The 21,300-nt window shown below is 46.2% G+C and overlaps 6 protein-coding genes across 7 annotated transcripts; 2 read left to right on the top strand and 4 right to left on the bottom strand.

Moving 5' to 3' along the window:
• The first annotated feature begins 1,443 nt into the window (after nt 1-1,443).
• On the top strand, nt 1,444-3,771 carry PIG-Z (phosphatidylinositol glycan anchor biosynthesis class Z). The gene is made up of 2 exons (XM_017242084.3): nt 1,444-1,699; nt 1,760-3,771. The coding sequence occupies exons 1-2, from the start codon at nt 1,543-1,545 to the stop codon at nt 3,691-3,693; spliced, it is 2,091 nt and encodes a 696-aa protein (XP_017097573.3). The 5' UTR covers nt 1,444-1,542; the 3' UTR covers nt 3,694-3,771.
• LOC108125761 (vitelline membrane protein Vm26Ab) lies at nt 3,735-4,844 on the top strand. Its single transcript, XM_017242083.3, has 3 exons — nt 3,735-3,944; nt 4,040-4,342; nt 4,410-4,844. The coding sequence occupies exons 2-3, from the start codon at nt 4,337-4,339 to the stop codon at nt 4,767-4,769; spliced, it is 366 nt and encodes a 121-aa protein (XP_017097572.1). The 5' UTR covers nt 3,735-3,944; nt 4,040-4,336; the 3' UTR covers nt 4,770-4,844.
• A 26-nt stretch (nt 4,845-4,870) lies between these two features.
• LOC108125762 (serine protease inhibitor 42Dd-like) lies at nt 4,871-6,117 on the bottom strand. Of its 2 annotated transcripts, none has more exons than XM_043210622.2 (2): nt 5,110-6,117; nt 4,871-5,052 (listed from the first exon to the last, which is right to left on the bottom strand). In XM_043210622.2, exons 1-2 carry the CDS (start codon nt 6,113-6,115, stop codon nt 4,925-4,927), a joined length of 1,134 nt encoding a protein of 377 aa, XP_043066557.2. In that variant the 5' UTR covers nt 6,116-6,117; the 3' UTR covers nt 4,871-4,924. The 2 variants fall into 2 exon arrangements, with proteins under 2 accessions (XP_043066557.2, XP_017097574.3); XM_017242085.3 differs by having other exon boundaries at nt 4,872-5,055.
• A 313-nt stretch (nt 6,118-6,430) lies between these two features.
• LOC108125650 (serine protease inhibitor 42Dd-like) lies at nt 6,431-7,796 on the bottom strand. Its single transcript, XM_017241919.3, has 2 exons — nt 6,780-7,796; nt 6,431-6,720 (listed from the first exon to the last, which is right to left on the bottom strand). Exons 1-2 carry the CDS (start codon nt 7,783-7,785, stop codon nt 6,590-6,592), a joined length of 1,137 nt encoding a protein of 378 aa, XP_017097408.3. The 5' UTR covers nt 7,786-7,796; the 3' UTR covers nt 6,431-6,589.
• A 21-nt stretch (nt 7,797-7,817) lies between these two features.
• On the bottom strand, nt 7,818-20,552 carry prom (prominin). The gene is made up of 19 exons (XM_017242079.2): nt 19,987-20,552; nt 17,706-18,101; nt 16,067-16,122; nt 15,784-16,016; nt 15,521-15,708; nt 15,191-15,286; nt 14,175-14,386; nt 13,636-13,792; nt 12,747-13,272; nt 11,421-11,712; nt 11,007-11,260; nt 9,921-10,349; nt 9,636-9,863; nt 9,428-9,568; nt 9,149-9,334; nt 8,897-9,082; nt 8,676-8,759; nt 8,382-8,447; nt 7,818-8,137 (listed from the first exon to the last, which is right to left on the bottom strand). The coding sequence occupies exons 2-19, from the start codon at nt 18,022-18,024 to the stop codon at nt 8,032-8,034; spliced, it is 3,759 nt and encodes a 1,252-aa protein (XP_017097568.2). The 5' UTR covers nt 18,025-18,101; nt 19,987-20,552; the 3' UTR covers nt 7,818-8,031.
• LOC108125758 (UBX domain-containing protein 2B) lies at nt 16,183-17,417 on the bottom strand. The gene has a single exon (XM_017242080.2). It carries the CDS (start codon nt 17,313-17,315, stop codon nt 16,224-16,226), a length of 1,092 nt encoding a protein of 363 aa, XP_017097569.2. The 5' UTR covers nt 17,316-17,417; the 3' UTR covers nt 16,183-16,223.
• Nucleotides 20,553-21,300: the final 748 nt, after the last annotated feature.

Genomic DNA, 21,300 nt, shown 5'->3' with positions numbered 1-21,300 from the left:
CATCGAAGTTGATTGAACGCCACCCCTGCCACCTCAAGTGGGCGCTGTGGGCGTGGCCCATTAAGTGCGCCTAGTATGCCTTGTTAAATGGCTGCCACATTACTGGACTGACAAGAGCAAAAGTTTTGTTTCACTAATTCACTTTCGAGTTGGGATGGATAATTGAAGAAAGAACTGATGTCCCATGTTGGGAAATTAATGAAACGACGATACAACGATTAAAATTTGTAACAGTTTCGAACTTTTGAATTGCGTTTTTCACCGATTTGCCACTACTTTCTCATTCAAACTGCTTTAAACTCGTTGAATTATCGTTAGCTTCTGTTTCCAAGAACCTCGAAGGAGGTAGTCTGGGACGGATGAGTGTTTATGGCCGACTATGGAGATAGTTGATTCAGTTGAATTTCATTTTGATTGCCGCTATCAGGCTTTTCACACTTTCGTTTGTTTGCCATTCGAGGAGTGGGTGCTCGAGTTTCTTCAGAATAATTAAAAGCTTGTTTTATTTATGCAGAGACTTGGTATTTCATTTATTTATTTGCTAATTATTGAGCGCGAAGACAGCGAGCGTTGCGCGCCCATTGGACTGAGACTGTCAAGTGGCTAAATCAGCGTAATTGCGAATCTCGGCATTGGGACTAGACTTAGACTAGATCGGGGGCGGATTCCGGAGTCGGCTGGAGGTACTGTGAGTCACGTTCGATGCGGTTGGGGTAGGTGATCCGGCTTGATTTTGAAAGGAGCTTAGCTGATCTAAGTCGCGTGGGTCGCGCTTAGATGCTCTGTCTGTCAACGACCATTGAGACGTACTTCCACACTGGAAGCCCACTCATCCTCCCATCCAGTGGCACGTCCAATCATCCACCGCAACCACAGACGCCAGCGGATCATGGCAGCCGCGTCGTGTGTGCGTTCCTGAACTATTTTGCCACAAAACTGGGCTTATATAACTGTAATTCAATATCGAATTTCCTAGCCAGGCCGCAAACTACGTCATCGGCTTGAATGCAATCCAACAGTAGGTGAGACAAATCTGAATGGGTCGGATCAGGTGGTGGCAAGTGGAGGTGGAAAAGCCATTCCGGGAAAGTGGTTGTATACTGGAATTATTCATTTATTATAAAATAATTTACTATAAATAATTAATTACGTAAGTTCAGACAAACGAGGCTTGCAAAACAGAATTAGTTACAGACCATTCGACTTTTTTATTAATTTTTTCAAGATTATTTTCCTCGATTAAATGAAATACATCCTGATAATTAATAATTAACAATAATTTAAAAATAAGAACTTGACAAAACTCTATTTTTGATTAGAATTAACATTTAAAAGACCAATTACTCCAAAACCTTTGGCGCAAACATGAGTACCTCTCAAACTGTAATGCTAACAGTGTGACCAACTGATACCGTGGTATAATCATCAAAACTGCGGCACAGTCATACTAATTGCAATCTCCAGCCAAAACAAATGGATACTTCTTAGTTTTCTTATCACAAAACATAAATTTCAGGTATTTTTGGGAGTTAACGCTTAAAAATGCGTCTGACCAAGATCTGGAAGAACCGAGCTCCGGGTGACCGTCACCTGAGCACGTACTTTTGCTTTGCGGCCCTAAGGTTTGTCCTTGTTTTTGTTCCCCAACTGGGGTATGTGCATCCTGACGAGTTTTTCCAAAGCGTGGAGGTAATGACAGGTGAGAGTCCATGATGCTTTTAACAAATCCCATTCCTCAATCAAATATCGCTGCCTACAGGTGACCACTTTCGGCTGGAGCACACTCGGACCTGGGAATTCAACAACTCGATGCCGGTGAGAAGCATCACATTACCTTTTGCGTTACTTCGAGTGCCCTGGAGTTTCTACGAGTTCATCGCCATATATCTTCGCACCTGGTGGAACATTGATATACTTGGCACCTATGCCTATGTGGTGTTTCCGCGGATTATTTACACCCTGATTTCGTACAGCAATGATTGGTGCTTGTATCGCATTTGCCGGCTTTATGGAATGCGCTTTGAGATCCGGCTACTGGCGCTGGGTAGCTCCTGGGTGCTGCTTGTCTTCGGTACCCGCACCTTCTCCAACAGCTTGGAGATGGCCATGTGCTCCTGGCTGCTCTGTCTGGTGTCCGAGTGCATGCTGCGCACTAATACGGTGGTTTACAAAAAGGAGTTCCTCGAGGAGAAATACGAAAAGGCAGAATCTATCAGCGAGCGTGTACGAATTTGGAAGCTGAAGAACGCCCTGCCAGCCCACAATCTCCAGCACCTGCTGGCCATGTCGACGATATGTGTGGCCGGTGTCTTCAATCGTCCGACTTTCCTTCTTTTTGGAGCTCCAATGGTTTTCTTCTGGCTGTTGCGCGGCATGGGCACGCGGACTGTTACGTTTCGGGACTTTAACCTGCGGATCGCACTCTTCTGCCTTTGTTCCCTTCCGGCTCTCATTGTGTTCATCTTCTGTGATTCATTGTATTACCAACATCTCACCGTGGGAGAACTCCACATGATGCACCTGTCCATTGACAACTTCGTTTTTACGCCGTGGAACTTTATCAAAGCGAATCTGGACTCTGCACAGACTGCCAGTCATGGAGTGCATCCGTGCTATGTACATTTAATGGTGAACATGCCGATGCTTTTTAATGTCCTGGCCTTGGCATCGCTGGGGGCCTTTGCCCAGCTGCTGCTGCGCTTCTTTCAGGCTGAGTACCAAGTGCTGCCCCGCTTCCAGAGCATTGTGTCTCTCATGTCAGGTGCCATATTCGTGCCGCTCTTTTTTCTGTCGCTGATCAACCATCAGGAACCTCGCTTTTTGCTGCCTGTGACGCTCCCATTGTTGGTCCTTCACGCTCCTAAACTGGTGACCGGTTTCAGCGCAAAGTATCCCTTCCAAAAGGAACACCCTCTGCTGCGCCGCTTTTACGATACACTGCTCTCAAGCAAGGCCTCAGCCCCATATCTGCTAAAGATCTGGTACGTGAGCAATGTGGCGCTGACCCTTTTCTTTGGATTCATACACCAGGCAGGGGTTTACCCTCTGGCTGCGGATATGTCGCATGTAGTGGCCACAAAGCCAGCTGCCACGCACGTTCACCTGATGACCTCCCACATGTACAGCTTGCCCCTGCACTTGGTCAACATTCCGAGCTCCCGAGTGCTGCACTTCAACATGCAGACCCACCAGCGCTATCGCCGGCAGCGGGACTTCTATTTGTACGAATACGGGGGCCTCTCCTTGGACTTTCTGATGCAAAAGGTGAAACTCATCAGTGGCAACTGCGAGGTGAAGTTGTCGGGTCCAAATCGTCTGCGCTACAAGCTGTATTTGGCCATTCCTGCATCGCTCAGTGGCGAGCTTCACGAGGCGCTGGCGCGCTCCAATGCTAGCAGTTACCTGAATTTCGAGCTACTCAATGTCTTCTATCCGCATCTATCGACGGAGGCATTTCCTCGCCTGCAGGGAAGGCATCCCTGCGACTTGGATGCTCCGCACTGGACGGACGACGATCTCCGAGGGACCTGCGCCGTGGAGCAGCCGCCCTCATTCAGTGTTTCCTATCTCAATAAGCAATTTAGCTCGTTCGTCCACCAACTAGGTCTGGCGCTCTACGAGATCGATGTGCGGCGAAAGAAACCGCGGTCAGTGGAACCAAAGACGTCCGCCCTGCCAGAAACTCCGGTGTAGGACTGGCCGTACACTTATTCAAAGTGCCTTGAACCAAAGTTGTAGGCTAATATTAAATACTTTGCAGTTTTATTTCAACTCTAGTCTTGTGACATTTCTGCACAAACTTTACTTTATAATTACTTCTAGTCATTAGCAAATAACTATGCATAATTGTAACTTAAGTTTTGACAAATTCTCGGGTCTATACGTAATAACTAATTTAGGACAATAATGGTTTTGGCAGACGGAAAGGCGATCCCATTCAAGGGGTAAGTAGTTTAAATCACCCACGCAAAATCACCCAAGTTGTTTCAACAAACAATCGGTAATCAGAATAGTAACATCGGTTCTCTGTCCGTTTCAGGTGTCGCCATCGATCGAAGGGAATGCTGGCAGAGAGTAATCCATTTGACACGCTGTTGGCTGGTAATACCCGACAAACATCTGAGGCGCGGCATCCGCGTTCAATGAACGTTACTGGGCAGAAATCTGGTTGCGGGCGCAATTGTGTTCTAATTTGGATTTTGTATTTGGGCTGCCTAAGCCGGAAACTTGTTTGGCAATCGGTGGCGACAATTGGCCTATAAAATGGCCGAGCCAATTTGGAAACAGCATCAGTCACTGACAATCCAACCAACCCAAACAACCAAAACAACTCAACATGAAGGTGGGTACACCAGCCTGATTTTCAGGATGTCAGAACATTTCTTAAGGATTTAACTCTCTTTCTGCAGTTCCTCATCTGCTTGGCCCTCTGCTTCGCCGCCGCCCAGGCTGGCTTCCTGGCTTCCCCGGTGACAACCTACTCGGCTGCTCCTGCCTACGCCGCCACCTATGCCGCTGCCGCTCCTGTGGCCTACACCGCCCCAGTGACCACCTACGCCGCCGCTGCCCCCGCCTACTCCACCTATGCCGCTGCCGCTCCCGCCTACTCCACCTACGCCGCTGCTGCCCCCGCCTACACCGCCTCGGTGTACAGCGCCCCGGCCTACACCGCTCCGGTGACCACCTATGCCGCCGCCCCCGCCTACACCGCTCCCATCACCACCTACGCCGCTCCCGCTGTCGTCAGCCCCTTCCTGAAGAAGAAGTAAACAGGACACTCCTGCAACAGCAAATCTATGATCCATCCAAACAATTTGAGACATTAAATAAAGCGCCAATTTAAGACAAACAAAAAATGATATTTATTTTAAAAGTAAGAAAGGGCCGTAAGTTATAAAACATCATACTTGTAATGATTACATGCTTAAGCATTGGGTCGAGTAAATCGACCGAAGAAGTATATCTTTTTTCCCTTGACAATGGCAAACAAGAAGGGACGATTGACTGTTAAAATCTTGCTGATTTTGAGATTCGATCTGGCCATTAAGAAATCTTCTGAAATAAAAATATGGTAGACTCTTGAAAAATAGTAACTATATCTATATTAACCTGAAGCCGATCCAGCCGAAACTCCCTTTTCGTTAACCTCGATAAAATTTGATTGCAAGATACTGTCGACTTTAAGTTTCTCCTTCACTTTCGTGAGATGGGCGAGATCGGCGTGAGTGAATATGTGGTTGACTCCGACATCAATCAGTGCTTGGGTCATATCCTGACTGTATAGGATTTTGAAGCGTGGAAGAGTTATCCTTACATATTTCAAGTAACTGGCATCCAAGTCCAGGTGCTGTAGGTTTTTCTCTACATGGTATATACCCTTATATGTTTTGGGCACAATAAGAGCCATGGACATTGTGGAGTTGCCAAGGGGAATAATCACCACGTAGGCACCCAATTTCTGTTGGAATATGTATGAATATTTCCCCTCGAGAACTAACATAGTAGTGGGCACATGACGTTCCACCAGCGGCACAAAGAACTTCTCCTGAACGGTTCTGCGTAGTCCGATCCAGTTGCCTTGAAAGGTGTTGGCATTCACCAAGAGAAGCTTCGACGAGTCGCTCAAAAACTCTAGGGGATCTACTATCCCTCGGACTTTACCATTTGTTTCCGAAGATATCCATTGATTAATGTTCTTGGCCCCGGGAGCACTCAGTGTGTTGTCCGCAGTGATATTGAGATATTGTTGGGATAGTTTTTGGTATTGGGGTAGAATCTTTACGCTCGTGGCTGTGTATAAACGACTGACGGTGTGATATTGGGGATTTTGCCTGGCGAGAAGAGATTGGGAGTGTCGATAGGACTCCATAAAGGCACTCTGGCTTGTACCCGTGTGGCCCAAAGCAGCTTTCAGCTCTCGTTCCGAAGCTCCCGACGATCCCAGGTAAATCTGCATCAAGCTCTGCTCGACGGCTGCAGGACATACCAACATATTAACGTTGTCATAGTAATACAATATCCTCGACACTAGGGTAATGTACGAAATCTTTTGCAATTGCAGAGATAACTGGAACACTACACAGAGCAGCAGAATACTACAAGCTATCCGGGCCATGGTCGAAGTAAAACTAATGGATAACTAATGGATAAGAATTATCTCACTTTTATTATTAGTTTAGGATTATTCGCGTCTAATTAATTGGATACAGATTATGCAGTTTATTAAAGCCTGTTAAATGTCTGCTTTAAAAAGTATTGAATTGCTACTATAGCTGAATTTCACTTAAGAACTACAGATTGTTGAAAATAAAGACACTAAGACACAGTTCATCCTGAAGAAGAAGTTAAATAGGAAGAACTTCTGCAATACTGACCCATCCAAACAATTTGAGACTCTAAGTAAGGCCCCAATTTAAGAGAATAATATGTGTTTAGTCATAGCATTGATTATTAATATACGAATTATTATAAAGAACAATATTAGATCATATTAGGTTTATGTACCCTTTGCTCAAGTTAATCCTTACGGATTAACAAAATCTTATTTTATTTGAAAGAATTCATAGTGCTTAGATTTTAAGACTGAAGTTCAAGCATCAGGTCGAATAACTCGACCAAAGAAGTAAATCTTCTTATCCTTCACAATAGCAAACAAGAAAGGACGATTCACTGTTAACATCTTGACTGTTTTGGGACTCGTTCTGTCCATTAAGAAATCATCTAAAATAAAATGATAGAATGATCTAGCAAAAATAGTTAATATACACATTTATAATAACCTGAAGCCGATCCAGCCGAAACTCCCTGATTGTTAACTTCGATAAAATTTGACTGCAAGATCCTGTCGACTTTGAGTCTCTGCCTCGGTTTGGTGAGCTTGTCAAGATCGGTGTGAGTGAATATGTGGTTCACTCCGACATCAATCAGTGCTTGGGTCACATCCTGACTGTAGTGGATTCTGAAGAGTGGCACTTTGATTCTAACATTTTTGAGATGACTAGCATCCAAGTCCAGATACTTCAGGTTCTTCTCCACTTTGGCAATGCCCCTGAAGGTTTTGGGCACTATCAGAGCCATGGACATTGTGGCGTTGGAAAGGGGAATAATCACCACGTAGGCCTCCAATTTCTTTTGGTATATGTATGAATATTTCCCCTCGAGCATTAACATGGTAGTGGGGACATGTTGTTCCGTCAGCGGCATAAAAAAATTCTGCTGAATGGTTCTCTTTATGCCGATCCAGTTGGCTTCAAAGGTGTTGGTATTTACGAAGAGAAGCTTTGACGAGTCGCTCAACAACGCCAGTGGGTCTAACAGCTGTTGGATTTTACCATTTGTTTCCGAGGATATCCATTGATTGATGCTCGCGGCATTCTGGGCACTCAGGGTATTGTCGGTAGTCATATTGAGATATTGTTGGGATAGTTTCTGGAAGTGGGGTAGAAGCTTCACGCTCTTGGCTGTGATTAACCGACTGGCGAAGTGATATTGTGGATTATCCCTTGCGATCTGTGATCGGGAGCTTCGATAGGACTCCATAAAGGTCGTCAGGTTTGCGCCCCTAGCGCCCAATGCGGTTTTTAGCTCTCTGTTCGAAGCTCCCGACGATCCCAGGTAAAGCTGCATCAATATATCCTCCACTCCTGCCGGACATACCAGCATATTGACATTGGAATGGTAATAGAATATCCGCGACACCACAGTAATGTCCGAGATCTTTTGCAGTTGGAGAGATGGCTGGAATAATACGCAAAGCAGCAGAAAGCGACCCACCATCTGAGCCATGGCCAGAACAACTAATGGATCATTTTTAAGAATTAACTAATTTTTATTTTTTATTTACGATTATTTGCGTCCAATTAATTGGCTACAGATTATGCAGTTTTATTTACGCCTGTTAAATGCCTAAAAACATATTGATTCGTCTCTATGGCTACATTTCACTTACGAACTACGGATTAGTAAAAGGTGAGCTACAAAAACATATTGCAATAATCGAGATGGTGGTTGATATTCGATGGGATCTCAAGATCAGTGGAGATTGTGGCTCAAGTACATGGGGTCCTTGGGGGCGTCGGCCTCCTCGAAGACAAAGTCCTCGTTGTCGTCCTCGTTCCAGCGCACCGTGCGATCGCCACTGCATATCCTCCAAAAAGGATACAGTTCACGGTTGTGAGTGGAAGTGCGGTGGGGGAGAAAGTAAGTTCAGAATATATAGACTTTGTCGCTGTGAACACAATAAGAATTTGTGTGTTTTGGTTGGTACTCTTGTCTTGTCACAAGATTCGATTAAATCAATCAAAAAACCAAAATCAAAATCAAACGCAAGGCAAAAAACAAACTCATTGGCAACAGAATACGGTTAATAACGTTGGTAGAACCTGTTCAAGCCGGCTGTCGGTGGCGGCGGTGGAGGCGGAGCACCGCGGGGCGGAGTTCGCCGAGCGCTGAAATGTAACAAACAAACAAAATCAATTGTCATTTAGACGGTTTTCATTATTGGCGGATTATTGGCATGTTGAACCAGAAATCTTAAGACACAAATGTTTGAATAACTCATGGGCAATCCACTTGAGAAATTAAGTCGACGTCTATGAATGAAACTGATGAGGTTGCAAAACTCTTTCTCTCTTTATAGTTTCTTAAGATTTCTGAGAAGGAATTCCATGACTTACGCCGCAACATCCGCATCCAAATGGGCTCCGGCGCCATAGGTATCGCTCTCTTCCAGATCGAACTCATCGGTACCGGTGCGTTGCCTGTTTGGATAATTTTCAATTAAACTTTTATAAAAAAACACGGCATTGCTGGGTGAAAGTAGTGGCTGTGAGTGGGTGTCTGTGGTGTGGGTGGTGCTTCGGGGGGCCAAGGATTCATACGGGACTGAGACACTCACAGGCGCTGATTCCGCTTGTTGACAATGTCCTGCACAGCTCGGGCGGTGAGCGACACCCGGCTCTTCAGTCGCATCGGTGTGCGGGGCATCGGAACGGCGGCCGGAATGTCCGGATTGACGCTCAGCACGGGGGTTACGGGGCGTCGGACCGTTTCACTGCTAGCTCTATCCGCGTTGGTACTACGTCTGGCACAAAAGAGAGGGGGCAGTGAGGGTGTGGTCACTAAACGGGGTCAATGGGGGGTCACTTACAACTTGTGTTTAGTACGGAGATTGGAGCGCTGGGTACGCGGATCGGTTCGAGTTTCCGGACTGGCACTGGAGTTTATACGATTCTGGTTCGGGATAAAGTTCTGAGATTGGTTCTGATTCTGGGAGCGCCACCCACTGTCCTGAGGGGCATCGTCAAGATCGTATTCTTCAGTCCCCTGACGGTGACTTTACGGGGAAAAGAAATCATGTCCAAAATAAGAACAGTTTTCAGGACAGTTAGAACCAAATAGGATCTAAAGGAATGGGGCCTCGACTTACAGTGGCGTCTTGATCTTATTTCGTGACTGCCAAATATTGAGTATCTTTCTAGTCTGACTGGTCTCGCGCTCCCTTTCCCGGGAGTTGGCCCTACTGGGTCCACTGGATGAGCCCCAATTGTCATCCTCGGGATCGTGGCGCCTGATGCAATGGATGCCATGAGTTTGAAATGGTTCGATTTGGGTCTAATGGACTGGCCAATACTTACAGCTGCTGGCGGCTGCGACTGCGCACGGTCGTGTTTATGGCGGATACGTCACGGCCGCGACTCAACTCTCGTTCCCGACTTCGCTGATCCCGTTCGCGCACCCGCTCCCGCTCTGTCTCCTGCTGTCGCCGCTGCTGTTGATGTTGCTGCTGCTGCTGTTGCTGCTGATTTCTTGAGGGAGTAGAATCCTCCTCCAAATCCAAGGTTTCCTCCGTGGCAGTGCGTCGTCTGGAGTAAGGTGAGAATTTAACGCTTATACACTTGATAGGGATATACATATCTTACAGTGGTGGCCTCTGCCTGGCCGTGCTGCTCGTGCTTCGTTCCCGGCTTTGATCCCGCTTGCCGCTCCGTCCGCTGGCCGCTGCACTGCTCGTCCGCTGCTTCTTCCGCCCTCGGCTTGCCCCGCGACTCTCCCGTTCCGGACTTTGATCGCTCCTCCTCTGCCGGTTCTTGCTGCGTTGCTGGGCCGCCTGCATGACATTGAGGCGCGTCTGGATGGTAATCAGATTCAGGCCCACAGGCGTGCCAATGGCCCACAACAACAGGGTCAGAAAGATGAAGAAGGTGAGTCCGTTGATGAAATCGACCATGTTGCGGCACAAGAAGGTGCGACTGGCATCGAAGGTATCGTAAAAGGGTCTGCACTTAGTGGTAGTGTCGCCCAGCTGGGACTCCATGGTGGCACGACTGCTGGTCAAGTAGGCCTTCAAACTAAGGCGATAAAGAAAGCAATAATAAATTCACATAACATTCATTCATGAGTATTCCTTCACCACATAAGTGTCCTTAATTGTGGGAAATTAGACTCGAAAACAAAAACTAATTTGGTCTGAAAGCCTTCAGATTCAGAGTTTAAGTAACGAAAATATTTGGCATTGAGGCCATTTACTACCTCTCTTATGTGTTTGTGGTAACACGTAAAGTGCACACTTGGAAAAACACAGAAAATGCAATCATGACACTTGGCAAACTTAATCAAACGATTAGGACTTTCAATTATCTGATAAAGCCGGAAACTATGTACAGTACTCCAGGGTGCAGTGCTGCAGTTGTTGTTTGAGTTGTTTGTTTCACTGCCAGTTACCATGAAAGAGAAACACAATAATAAAACTCAAACACACAGCCAGACGGACAGTAGGACTGAGAATTCAGTTTCAAGTGCTACGGACACTCGAAAAAGTGACTGAAAGTGGGCAACGGGGCGCCTAACTTTTGGCTCAAAAATCACTGGAAATTGCCTCAATTAACTTTGGCTAACATGGTTTAGTTGTACATAATACTGAGATCTGGGTGTGGTTATTTAACTCTTATTTAAATAGATTTCAAAAGATTTATATTATTAAAGATATTAAATAAGAGACATTTTACCGATCTGTGTAGGTTCTTGTCAAGTTATGACATATTTCTCCGGCCTTGTTCTCCAGATATCCTTGGATGCTCTTCAGGTGATTTAGTGTCTGGTTGACCTGCTTGGCCCAAGGATCCCTCTGCAGTTCCAATGCCGTTAGGTGGTATAGTATCTCGTTCTGGAGATTTTCCAGGGGCTGGAGAATCGAGGCCTGCAACCGCTTGGACCGGCTGCCCAGCGTGGTCATGCGCGAGGACGTGGCCACATCCTGAATCTGGTGCAGAAACAAAAACAAATCGGATGAGTGACTGGAATGCGGTTTAATTCAGTGCACGTAAATTCCGGCGGTACCTTCAGGCCCCCTTTTAATTGAAACTAATCAGCTGGGTGGCAGGGAGGTTGGGATGGGCTGGGCCGGGCTGGTCGGTTCTCACCTGTAAGGCCACTCTTTGCATTTGATCAATGAACGTGGCCAAATCCTTTTCGGGCGTGGGTGCACCCACGCTACTGCGGTACGTGGTCAGATTGAACGAGGACGTCTGCAGCATGTTCTCCAAAATGTTCTGGATGGATTGCGTGAGGGAGAGGAGCGTTCGCCCGGATACGGAAATCGCATCAATGGCCGTCGACACTTTGGGGAACTGCTTCAAGTCGGCTATTTTGCTGGTATTCACGAATGCATCCAATTGAAAGACATTGTACGATGCTTGATTTTGCTCGCAGCCTCTGTTGCATTCAAAAGTTGTCAAAGAAAAGTCAAAAGATTGGCTAGATGTACTTTTTTTGGGCTTTTCGGAGGGGGCTAGAAGCTAGAAGATTTCCTGTAAGAGGTGGAGTGCAAAGGGAGCTATGCAGGATGGGCAGGGGCATCTCTGCATATTTGGCAATTTATGCCCCCTTCCTGCCGCATGCATGTGCATTTTGTATCTGCAGGATAATTGGAATCGTGCTTAAATTTTGCGGTTGCCAGAGTTGCCGGCAGGATGGGTGGTGCTTGGGTGGCAAGCGGGCGGTGGGTTGTTGAATTGGCATTGGTGGGTTCTCTGGAAAATTGAGTGCCATGTGGCTACAAAATTTCATTGGGCTTTCAAAACTTTGCGGCTTAGGAACGACTAGTATTCCGTACTGTTCTGTTCGGTTAAGAGTGCACGGAAAGGAATGGATTTGCTGTCGGAGCTGAACAAGTTCTTCACTTCAGAGGGAGAGAGTGCCTTGCGGTTGTCGGGACTTAAGAGCTGGTCAGCCCAAGTTTCGGTTCGTCCGGAATAGGAAAAGTTTCCAGAGTGGCAACAATAATCACAGCCAGCATTGGGTAATCACTTTTGAATCGATTAAGTGCTTCTACTGGGGACTACTAAAAAGGGGTTTGATTTATGAAAGCTAATACGAGGAGCTTTTTTTTTTATAAATGAAGCAAAGGCTATCTTGAATATTCATCGAATATCTTTGATGTTTTCTCTCTCTGCACAGATGTCAGCTTAATTTCCTGCGGAACTGCTAATCGATTCAACCATTAAACCTGGAGTACATTCCGTTTTTCATACAGCACAGCAAAAAAAATAGGAACTTGGTCTTTGGGGAGGCAATCAAAATTACAGGCACGTACAGTATCAAAGTAATTGGATAACAAAATTCGTTACTTCAACGCTGGCCGTTTTTTTTGGACATGGGCTTGGTCTACCTGGGAACTTTGGATACACATATATACACACACGTACAATGTAAGTGGGTAGGCTGGAAAGGATTTCGGGTGGACTCACCTGAGAGCCTGGCCGAGACCCACATTTACCACCGACCGGTTGACGCCCTCCGGACGCAGCAGCTCACCAATGATACCCGTTTGGGGCTCCCGCGCATAGGCATATCCTGGCTTGTCCAGTAGCTTACCCAGCATGTCGTAGTCCTGGTCGTACAGAGATCGGCAGACAAAGACCTCGGCATTGCCGCCAATGGCCAGGGAAAAGACTCCGTACACCGTGAGGCAGATACTGGCTAAGCATATGATCATAACGGCTATGAAGAACACTACTCCGGACTTGGCGTTCGATTCGCAAAGAAAACAGCAGTAAGACATCAGCATGAAGAGCATCACCCAGACAATGACCATGCCGGCGATCCAGCCCACACTCCAGTAGGCGTCGGCCCACTCCTTCAGCTCGTTGTAGGCGGGCTGCATGGAGGGCCAGGTGCCCTCCAGCCGCTTCAGCAGAACATTAATCGTGGAGGTCAGTTGTTGTGCATTGGCCGTGGTCCGGTGCCGAATGGTGGCCAGTTGCTCCAGCGTGTCTGTGGACAGTAAGTTTGCAAAACAATTCAATTATCGCCCACACAGACCCGGACCAGATGACACTAATTAATATTGGGCTAAACTGGGACAGAAGTTTGGCAAACCTTCTTGCTGCGGAAATTGCATTGTGAAGCTGGGGAACTGCAGAAGGCTGAATGGGAAGTCGGACAGGTGTGCTATTGATTGAATTGTACATTCTAGCTTTATGTGGCATAATTGAATCTTGGGCCAGGGTACCATCTAGTCATTGCCGATTAATTTGGCTCTAGTTTTTGAGGTTTGCGGTAAAGGAAGGTAAAGTAAAGTAAATTTCCAATAGAGTTCTCACTACAACTTCCTTTTATTTTGATTGCCGTACTCACAGTTCCGCTCATATGCCGTGTCATGTTTAACTTGTTGCGGGAAATTGCTGAAAATGGAACGTGACACGCCAACTTCCGATGTCAGATTTTTGACAGTGGCACCAAATTCAATTTCGCCCAAGTAGCGCATACGGAAGATGCTTTGGTCCTCTTGCAGCTGACAAATTGTCAACGTTTCGTTGGCGTTGTCGTTGCCGTTGTCCAGGAAATAAGATATACCATGGTGGAATTAGAAAAACAGTGTTCAGTGTGCAGTTCAGAAATGGGAAAATAAAAGGGTCGAAAAGGAAGCAAAAGTACAAATTATTTATACGTAGGAAAAGGAAAAAGTAACGAAAGTCAGAATGCATGCTTCGACTTTCAGATACCTTTTATCAAAAAGATCTTAAGATTAACTAAGATATGTAATGTATAAACTTAAGTTAAATGGCTTATGTTTTAGGTTTATTAAAATTACTTTTTTACGAACCCCCATATACCCACTATCTCTTTTTTAATACAAGGTATCAAATAATATTTAATCGAGCCGGAGAACTTACAGTTTTCAGGGCATCCACCACGCCATTCTCCTCGAAACTGCGTATACGCAACGTGTCGCAGAGGGGGCGGTCGCGGTACGTGCACTGCCGCTGCAGCACGGACAACTGGATCTGCAGCTCCTCCATCCGGGCCGCCGCCTCCTGGGACAGCTTCAGTGCCCGGCCGACCGTCTCCTGCAGCATGAGCACCCGATAGATGAGTTCCGCGTTCGCTGACAGCGACAAATGCACGAAAATATTATTATTATTTTTATTACAACTACAAGTCGTATATTTGCAGGGCTATTGTAGCGTATTTTATTTTCGGATGGGGGCCACAACTTTCGAATGATGGGATGATGTGGGACAGTGGATTCCAGGAGTCGAAGGACGGCCATGATGCCAAATTACACATTGTGTTCGACGGCAAAGCATAATGGCGTTGTCATCTCGGCCATCTTGCGGAGGATGATACCTGGAGGACCTTTCCGTTTGCATTCCCCTAATGAAATTGGAGACAAACAATCGGTTTTCTTGAGCCGCTCCAGACCGTGTTTACGGTTGGCCTGCTCCCGTTGTTTGCTGATTTTCAAGATGGCCTTCCAGCTCTGATTTATCCAATTGTTTGGTCTTAGGCGGGGGCTAAAGGAACTAAAATGATGGAGGAAATATATGAGGAATTTGAAAAGGATGTCGTGGATTAAAGGCTCAGTAGGAATCTAAAATTTAAACATAAAAATAGTTGAATGGCATGGGCTACTAACAAAAGGGCGCACTCTTCGGGGAATGTAATTTATTGGGCCTGGTTTATTGTCATGTTTGGCCAATGGGAAGTGTTGGTGGAGGAGTGATGGTGGTAATGGTAGCAGCACATCTAGGCCTACTGACCGTGCATGCCTCGTCGCCACAAAGAATGGAATTTGGGTCAAGTCCGTAACCAGACAATTGCATGGCTATCGCACTGGGAGCACTTAACCAGCACCCCGAATCCCCCAAATACGGATGGCTTTGGTTGGTCGCTCGGTGTTGGTACTTACCCAGGCTAAGTGTCGTCAGTGAATCATACGCCAGCTCAAGGCCAGTGTGTGCAGATATTTCCGCTTGAATCGGTTCGCCAAGGAGAACATCCACGTCTATGGAGAGAAGAGGCGGACATATAAATTCATATATTTACATCCACGGCTTTTCAGAGAGAGTGCAGTGCGAAAGTTTTAGCAGCATATAGTGAGTGCATGGATGGATCGAAGCGGAGGCTATAAATGGATGTGGATGTGGAGTACGGAGTACGGGGCGCCGCACGAAACTTGGCAAGGCGATTGCAAAATGGCGGAAAATGGCAAACTTTTGCGTCGCCCCACCGCACTGACCTTCCAAGTCTTTGACGACCCGCTCCACGGAAACGTGAAAGCCATTATCCAGTTTGTGTTTGATTTGTAGATGCGTGTCCTTAAGAAAGACCTCCACGTCGTGCACGGCTGACTTGACCATCTCGGGCGTCATCTCGATTCCGGCGGACAGGCGACTGTTGGCGTAAAATATGCTGAAGTCGCTCAGCCTGCAAAGTAGAGAAATGAAATTACTTGCCCGGCAGTTCCCCGGGCAAAGTTTCTGCCCAAAGATCTTAACTCACGTTAGCAGGACAAAGACAATCCACAGAGTGACCAATCCGGCACTTTTGCGACAACGTAAGCTTTCCTCCAGCGCCTCGTCCCGGATGTTGCAGGGGGCACTCCGTATGTGGTCCACCTCCTCTTGGGTGGAACGGCGGCCGCAGCACCAGGCACAGGTGGCAATCAGCGGAACCAGCGCCAGGATGGCGAACACGCTCATCAGGGCAATAAAACCAGACTCGATCTTAATGGCCTAAAATGGGAGTTCGTATAATAAGGAAACTTCTCTATCAAAACACTCACGTTGGAGGCAAAGTCCACCAGACTAACGTTTTTGTGTAAGACATCGCGAATGGATTCTGAAAAGATTTTAAATACAAATTTAGTTAAAAAAAAATCCCTTCCCAAAAACAAGCTCCTTTAAGCCGAATCCATCTAATCAGTCTATTTATTTAACAATCTATTCAGAGGAATCACTCGACACTAGGTCCTCTTGCTCCTCGTTTAGGTGTTGAATGACCACCACATTGCAGAGATTGGCCTGCCCTAGGGTGCGTGTGTCCGTTTCTTGGAGTTCCTGTCTCGGGAAGGATGTCATCAGGACGAAGCTGCGATCGGAAAACTGGGGCCTGGCCAATCGGGCATATCGATACAGGTCTCCGATATTATGGGTGAGGTTGAAGCGGCCTGTTACACGGCTACCATCCGCCAACCGCATTTGCACCGTGGTAATGGCAGCTCCCTCGTTCAGCTGGACTGCCTGCATCGCAACCTGGGATCCTGGAATGGGCAAGGCTAATGTTGGCGAGGGATTGACCAAAGAGCGACCTGGTCCCAGGAACTGTTTGCGTGAGAGGGTGCGGAAGCGTTCGTTGGTATGATCCTGGACACTCAGCTCGACCCGAGGCCGATTGTCCAGCATCTCAATAGGGAAGTCGCCGCGCAATACGGCCCGAAGGAATCGTTCGTTTTCCGGAACGGCATATGGCCGCAGGGTACCATCGTCCAGGGAGAATCCTTCGGACCAGAGATGCAGAACCACAATGGTGTGCTCGTCGTCGGTGGGTTCAGTGTCCGAGTCCTCCGTGGTGGCTCGGGCTGGTGGTGGGTTAATGGGATGGGCGCTGCCCAGCGGAATTCCATGGCCCCAGACGCGCAGACTCCGGTCGCTGTCGTTGGTGGTCAGGGCCGGAGTGGAGTCTTCGATAGCCACACGTTTATTACTTGCTACGTCGTGGGCGGATGAGCTTCCCGAAACCGACATCTCGGCTTGGTAGCCATCACTATCGGATTGTTTTCTCGAGTGCTGACTCCGCAGAGACTGCAGATCTCGATGGCTACTCTCCGCTATCGTAGGGTCTGGCTTTTCCGATTTTTCAGACTTCTTTGACCGTTGGCTTTTATCCGGACTGTTTTTAGCCGCCGTATCGGACTCATAGATGTTGCTCGCCAAATCCAGGGCCCAGTTGTTGGCACTCAAGTACCGGCGTGCCACCTCCTCCCTGACACCATGCCGCTGCATAAAGGTGTTTAGCTTCTGCTCATCGGTCATCTGGGCAGCCGCACCACCAATTCCGTGTCCGATTTCGATGGATATAATTTAGATAAACATGTTTTTTCAAGGGTCAGATCATTGTAGCTAAGCCGCCTGTGCTCTGACTTGATTATACTTCTAGCCCTCAAGGACTTGGACCATTAAAAATCTATGCGCCTTGCCAAAAAAAAATCCTTCATCAGGAATAAAGCCAGTTTAATAAATTTTAACTCGGAACATCCACCTACGACCACCTACAAGTCTATGTCCTGAATTTACATTTCAACGACCTCCCGTGTCGTCGAATATTCACACATACTAGCATGTAGTAACACGGACAGGACATCAGGACACGCCCAACTCAAAGGAGTGGGTAGTGAAGAGGGGTAGGCAGGGGGCAGGACTTACCCAGCGGCAATTCCTCGGGCGTGATAAGCGATAAAAATTCACTAACGTAGGTGAATATAAATGGTCCTGGCGCTATGTCCATGCCTGGTATGCTGTAGGTAAAAAATGTGGCTGGTGTTGTTGTTGGGGGTATTGTTGGCGGCACTGTGGTTGCTGTTGCTGCTAATGCTATTGTTGTTGCCGATGCCATCGCAGATGTTGTTGGCTCTCCGGATCCGACCATGGCTGCTACGGCGGCTATAGCTGCTCCTGCTGCGGATGACGAGGACATAATTGTTGTTGCGGCTGGCGTTGGCAGTGTTAGATTACGCTGGTCCATCTTCGGCCGGATGATGGCTGCCTTGGCTGTTTGCTGTTTGGTGTTTGTTGGCTGCCGGCCAGGGTTTTCCCTTCTTTCTGCGAATGAATTAATGCGGAACGGGCATGACCATGAATAGAGCCTCAGAGCCAGGGGGGATGGGCCAGTCCAGGCCCTCTAGCCAGTAAGTCCGGGAGGAAGGGATCCCTTTCGGACCCAGCAACACAAAAAAAAAAGCACCGGACAGCAAGGGCATGTTGTAAAATATTTTTGGAATTTTATGTTCCAATTATGCATTCATATGTATGTATGGGGATGAACCCAAGTAACTAGCTGTGGGAGGACGGCTAGTAACTCACTGGGGATGTGTGACATATACCAAATTAATGAATACTGCTGCCACGTGAGGAATTTGCACATACTTTTCAAATAAATTAATTTCCTGCTGCCCTAAATTTATTTATTAAAGGGCCGTTCAAATTCTAGGCTAGCCAGCCACACACGCTCACTTAAATATTACGTATACGCAGGGTACTTTCACTGCTGAAAATTACGTATACGCAACGAGTGTCGAACCTTATTTGATAGCCTGTCAAGGTTCGGCTGTCCCATTTAATTGCTGTCCCTGAGTGTCACCTTGAATTGAATTCTTCACCTGTTAATTCTATTAATTTCATTTTTCGCTTTGTTTGTGCTTGGCTCTGTCTTTGCCCTTTCCAATGTTGTCAACACCGCTCTTGGCCAAAAAAATAAAACGAAAAGTTTCTCTTTCACCTTTTGCTGTGTGTGGAATCCATGGGTAATGACTTTCAGATACAACAACATTTCTCTCAATCGTTTTCTCCTTTTCTTTGTATCTGTTCTGTATCTGTATCTGTTTCTGTTGCTGTATCTGTGTTTGGAAATTGTATTTGTGCCTTTGTGTGTCTGGGAATAGAGATCTGTTTCGGGCACTGAAAAAGTGCGGCCACCCCGGGCCTGGACAGCAGAAGAAGCCCTTCAAGTACTGCTGGCCACTCGACTCATTTGTTTTCCTTGACAATACGACGTTTGCCGCCTTTATCGCCCATTCATGTTGCCCAATGGCCATACTAATTGCTCCGCCCTGGGATTTGCACGTTGCTGCAGAATTGGAATTGGAACAAACCAATACAAATGCCCGGCCCGAACTTAAACAGTCTTCTGCCCGAAAGTGGGTCATTAAAACTCGATACCCCGATGCATTGGCGACTTAAACAGTGTAATGGGTATATAATATATATATATATATACCTACAAACGTGTATAGATGTGCGATTATGTGTTGGTCAAGTGAACACGAGTCAAGGCGTTCGATTTTGCTCGACAAGCTCTTTCGAAGGCAACTCGATACGCAATGTGCGGACTTGTTGTCAGCTATTATCTCTCTATTATTGTAGCCATAGCACGGCTTGTTAGAAAGATATTAGTGAAAGCCTTTCAATGATAACTGGCCGGAGTATTATGGAGCGAGGTGGCAGAGTTCAATGCATTGGGTCACACAAACTAGAGGGGCTTGCCTCCCAGCTTACCAGTGGAGTTATTCGAATTATTTTACAATTGGAAATGTGTGTAGAAAATGTGAACTTAAGTCTCTTATACCAACTGAACGATATGTGCACGTTTTTGTGGAGATTTTAAATCAATATTGTGTTAAAAGTGCTTAAAATAATTTTTTTCTGGGATTAAATGTATGTTTAAGCTGGAAATAGAATGATTAGAACGTTTGAAATAAACTCTATTGAATAAAAATATACTTTAAAACAAAAGAAAACAAGTGTCAACGTAAATGTGAAACTTTAAGGATTTTACAATTATGAAGTTTACTTTTCGAACCAAAAACTTGGTGTGAAATTCGACATCAGCAAATCCATAAAAATAAAATGAGTCAGACTTAACGCTCTAATTTTTGCAAAAGCCAAATTCGATTAATTAACAAATTGCACGCCAAATGAACTTACGCACCTCGTTTGGGCCACCAATTAATTGATGGGATGCCGAGTCGCAGCTCCTAGCCCTTTCCCTGTCTCTTTCTACCGCACTCTCGCCGTCTCTTTCCAATGGCAGTTGTTTGTCTCTGTCGGGTTAAACACTCACTCACAAAATAGCTCACCCCTTACACATATGCATATATGGTGTGATTATGGGCTTAGATTTGCAAATCATGCTTTTAATTGGAATCTATTTAAATTTGATTCCAATTAGTTTGATATGTGGATTCGAATCGGTTCGTGTATTTGAGAGTGAACATACCGTCGTTCACGGTTTTACGTTGAAACTGAAAACCGAAATTGAGTTGATATCGATTCGATATTAAACACACAATTTAAATGCAAATAGTAGTTGACTAGTTAGAGCGCTTTGTCCACGTTTATAAATTAAAATCATTTGGCGTTGATTTTACGCTGTTTACTCTGAACGCAATTAACACGACAATTGTTGGCCAATTAATTATTAATTTTCACATAATTAGCAATGAGTTTTGTATGTGTCCTCTGAGTGTTCAGCCAATCAACCACATAGCTCGACCACCGCCGTCACACGACTGAATGGTGGTCAGAAAAAAGGTTTTGGGTTCAAATAATCGGGAAAGAAAACTTAGAAATTTTTTCCACAAATCAGCGAGTGAAAATGGGAAAGAGGCGTATGGTGAATACCATCTATGTATGTACATATGTAGTTGGAGGCAAAACTGGCGGGAAATTAGAATCTTTTAAATTTCGCTTCAGAAAGCTAAAAGTGTCTTCAGTTCTCGCGAAAGTGCCAAATATATCTCATAAGTACTAACGACCAATTTCGCAGTTTTTGTTTGTGTTGGCAGGAGGCGCCTTGAGCTTTGCATTAAGTAGACTTTATTTTAAAGTTGCATCAACGCCAGCCAGACAAAGTTTTCGCCCGTTGCTGCAGCTAAAGTTAAGCTTCGGCTATGGAGGGTCTGAAGGGTAAAGTGGGGCCAAGTGGGCTGGTATTTTCCTCAACATATTGCCGGAGCTCACAGCGGGCGATGCCAGTGACAACGAGAACGACAACGACAACGACGACGACCACGTCGGAACTCTGGGCTTCAGCTAGCGTATATTCTATATATTCAACGAGTGTATGCACTGACTCCGTGGCAGAAGTGCCTTTCATGGCTAAAATTCAATTTGCCTTTGATTTATGCATTTTACGTCAGATTTACACGCCAGCCTGAAGGGACTTTCCAAACTTTAAGTCTCGAACATTATCCAATGCAAAATCACATCTCCTACCGAATGTGGCTAAGCTTCTCGTATTATT

This window comes from Drosophila bipectinata, chromosome 2R (assembly GCF_030179905.1).
Source record: "Drosophila bipectinata strain 14024-0381.07 chromosome 2R, DbipHiC1v2, whole genome shotgun sequence".
NCBI lineage: Eukaryota > Metazoa > Arthropoda > Insecta > Diptera > Drosophilidae > Drosophila > Drosophila bipectinata.
This window is presented reverse-complemented; position numbering and strand designations above follow the sequence as displayed.

What these genes read in the sequence shown, in the direction of transcription:
- PIG-Z (XM_017242084.3), top strand. Translation starts at nt 1,543, where the DNA reads ATGCGTCTGACCAAGATCTGGAAGAACCGAGCTCCGGGTGACCGTCAC. An exon ending in AAGCGTGGAGGTAATGACAG is followed by an intron (nt 1,700 to 1,759) that starts GTGAGAGTCCAT and finishes CGCTGCCTACAG; the next exon opens with GTGACCACTTTCGGCTGGAG.
- LOC108125762 (XM_017242085.3), bottom strand. Translation starts at nt 6,115, where the DNA reads ATGGCCCGGATAGCTTGTAGTATTCTGCTGCTCTGTGTAGTGTTCCAG. An exon ending in TTCGGCTGGATCGGCTTCAG is followed by an intron (nt 5,056 to 5,109) that starts GTTAATATAGAT and finishes TTTTTATTTCAG; the next exon opens with AAGATTTCTTAATGGCCAGA.
- LOC108125650 (XM_017241919.3), bottom strand. Translation starts at nt 7,785, where the DNA reads ATGGCTCAGATGGTGGGTCGCTTTCTGCTGCTTTGCGTATTATTCCAG. An exon ending in TTCGGCTGGATCGGCTTCAG is followed by an intron (nt 6,721 to 6,779) that starts GTTATTATAAAT and finishes ATTTTATTTTAG; the next exon opens with ATGATTTCTTAATGGACAGA.
- LOC108125758 (XM_017242080.2), bottom strand. Translation starts at nt 17,315, where the DNA reads ATGACCGATGAGCAGAAGCTAAACACCTTTATGCAGCGGCATGGTGTC.
- prom (XM_017242079.2), bottom strand. Translation starts at nt 18,024, where the DNA reads ATGGACCAGCGTAATCTAACACTGCCAACGCCAGCCGCAACAACAATT. An exon ending in TGGTGGACTTTGCCTCCAAC is followed by an intron (nt 16,017 to 16,066) that starts GTGAGTGTTTTG and finishes CTCCCATTTTAG; the next exon opens with GCCATTAAGATCGAGTCTGG. An exon ending in GCCAGGCAGAGGCCACCACT is followed by an intron (nt 9,864 to 9,920) that starts GTAAGATATGTA and finishes ACCTTACTCCAG; the next exon opens with ACGACGCACTGCCACGGAGG.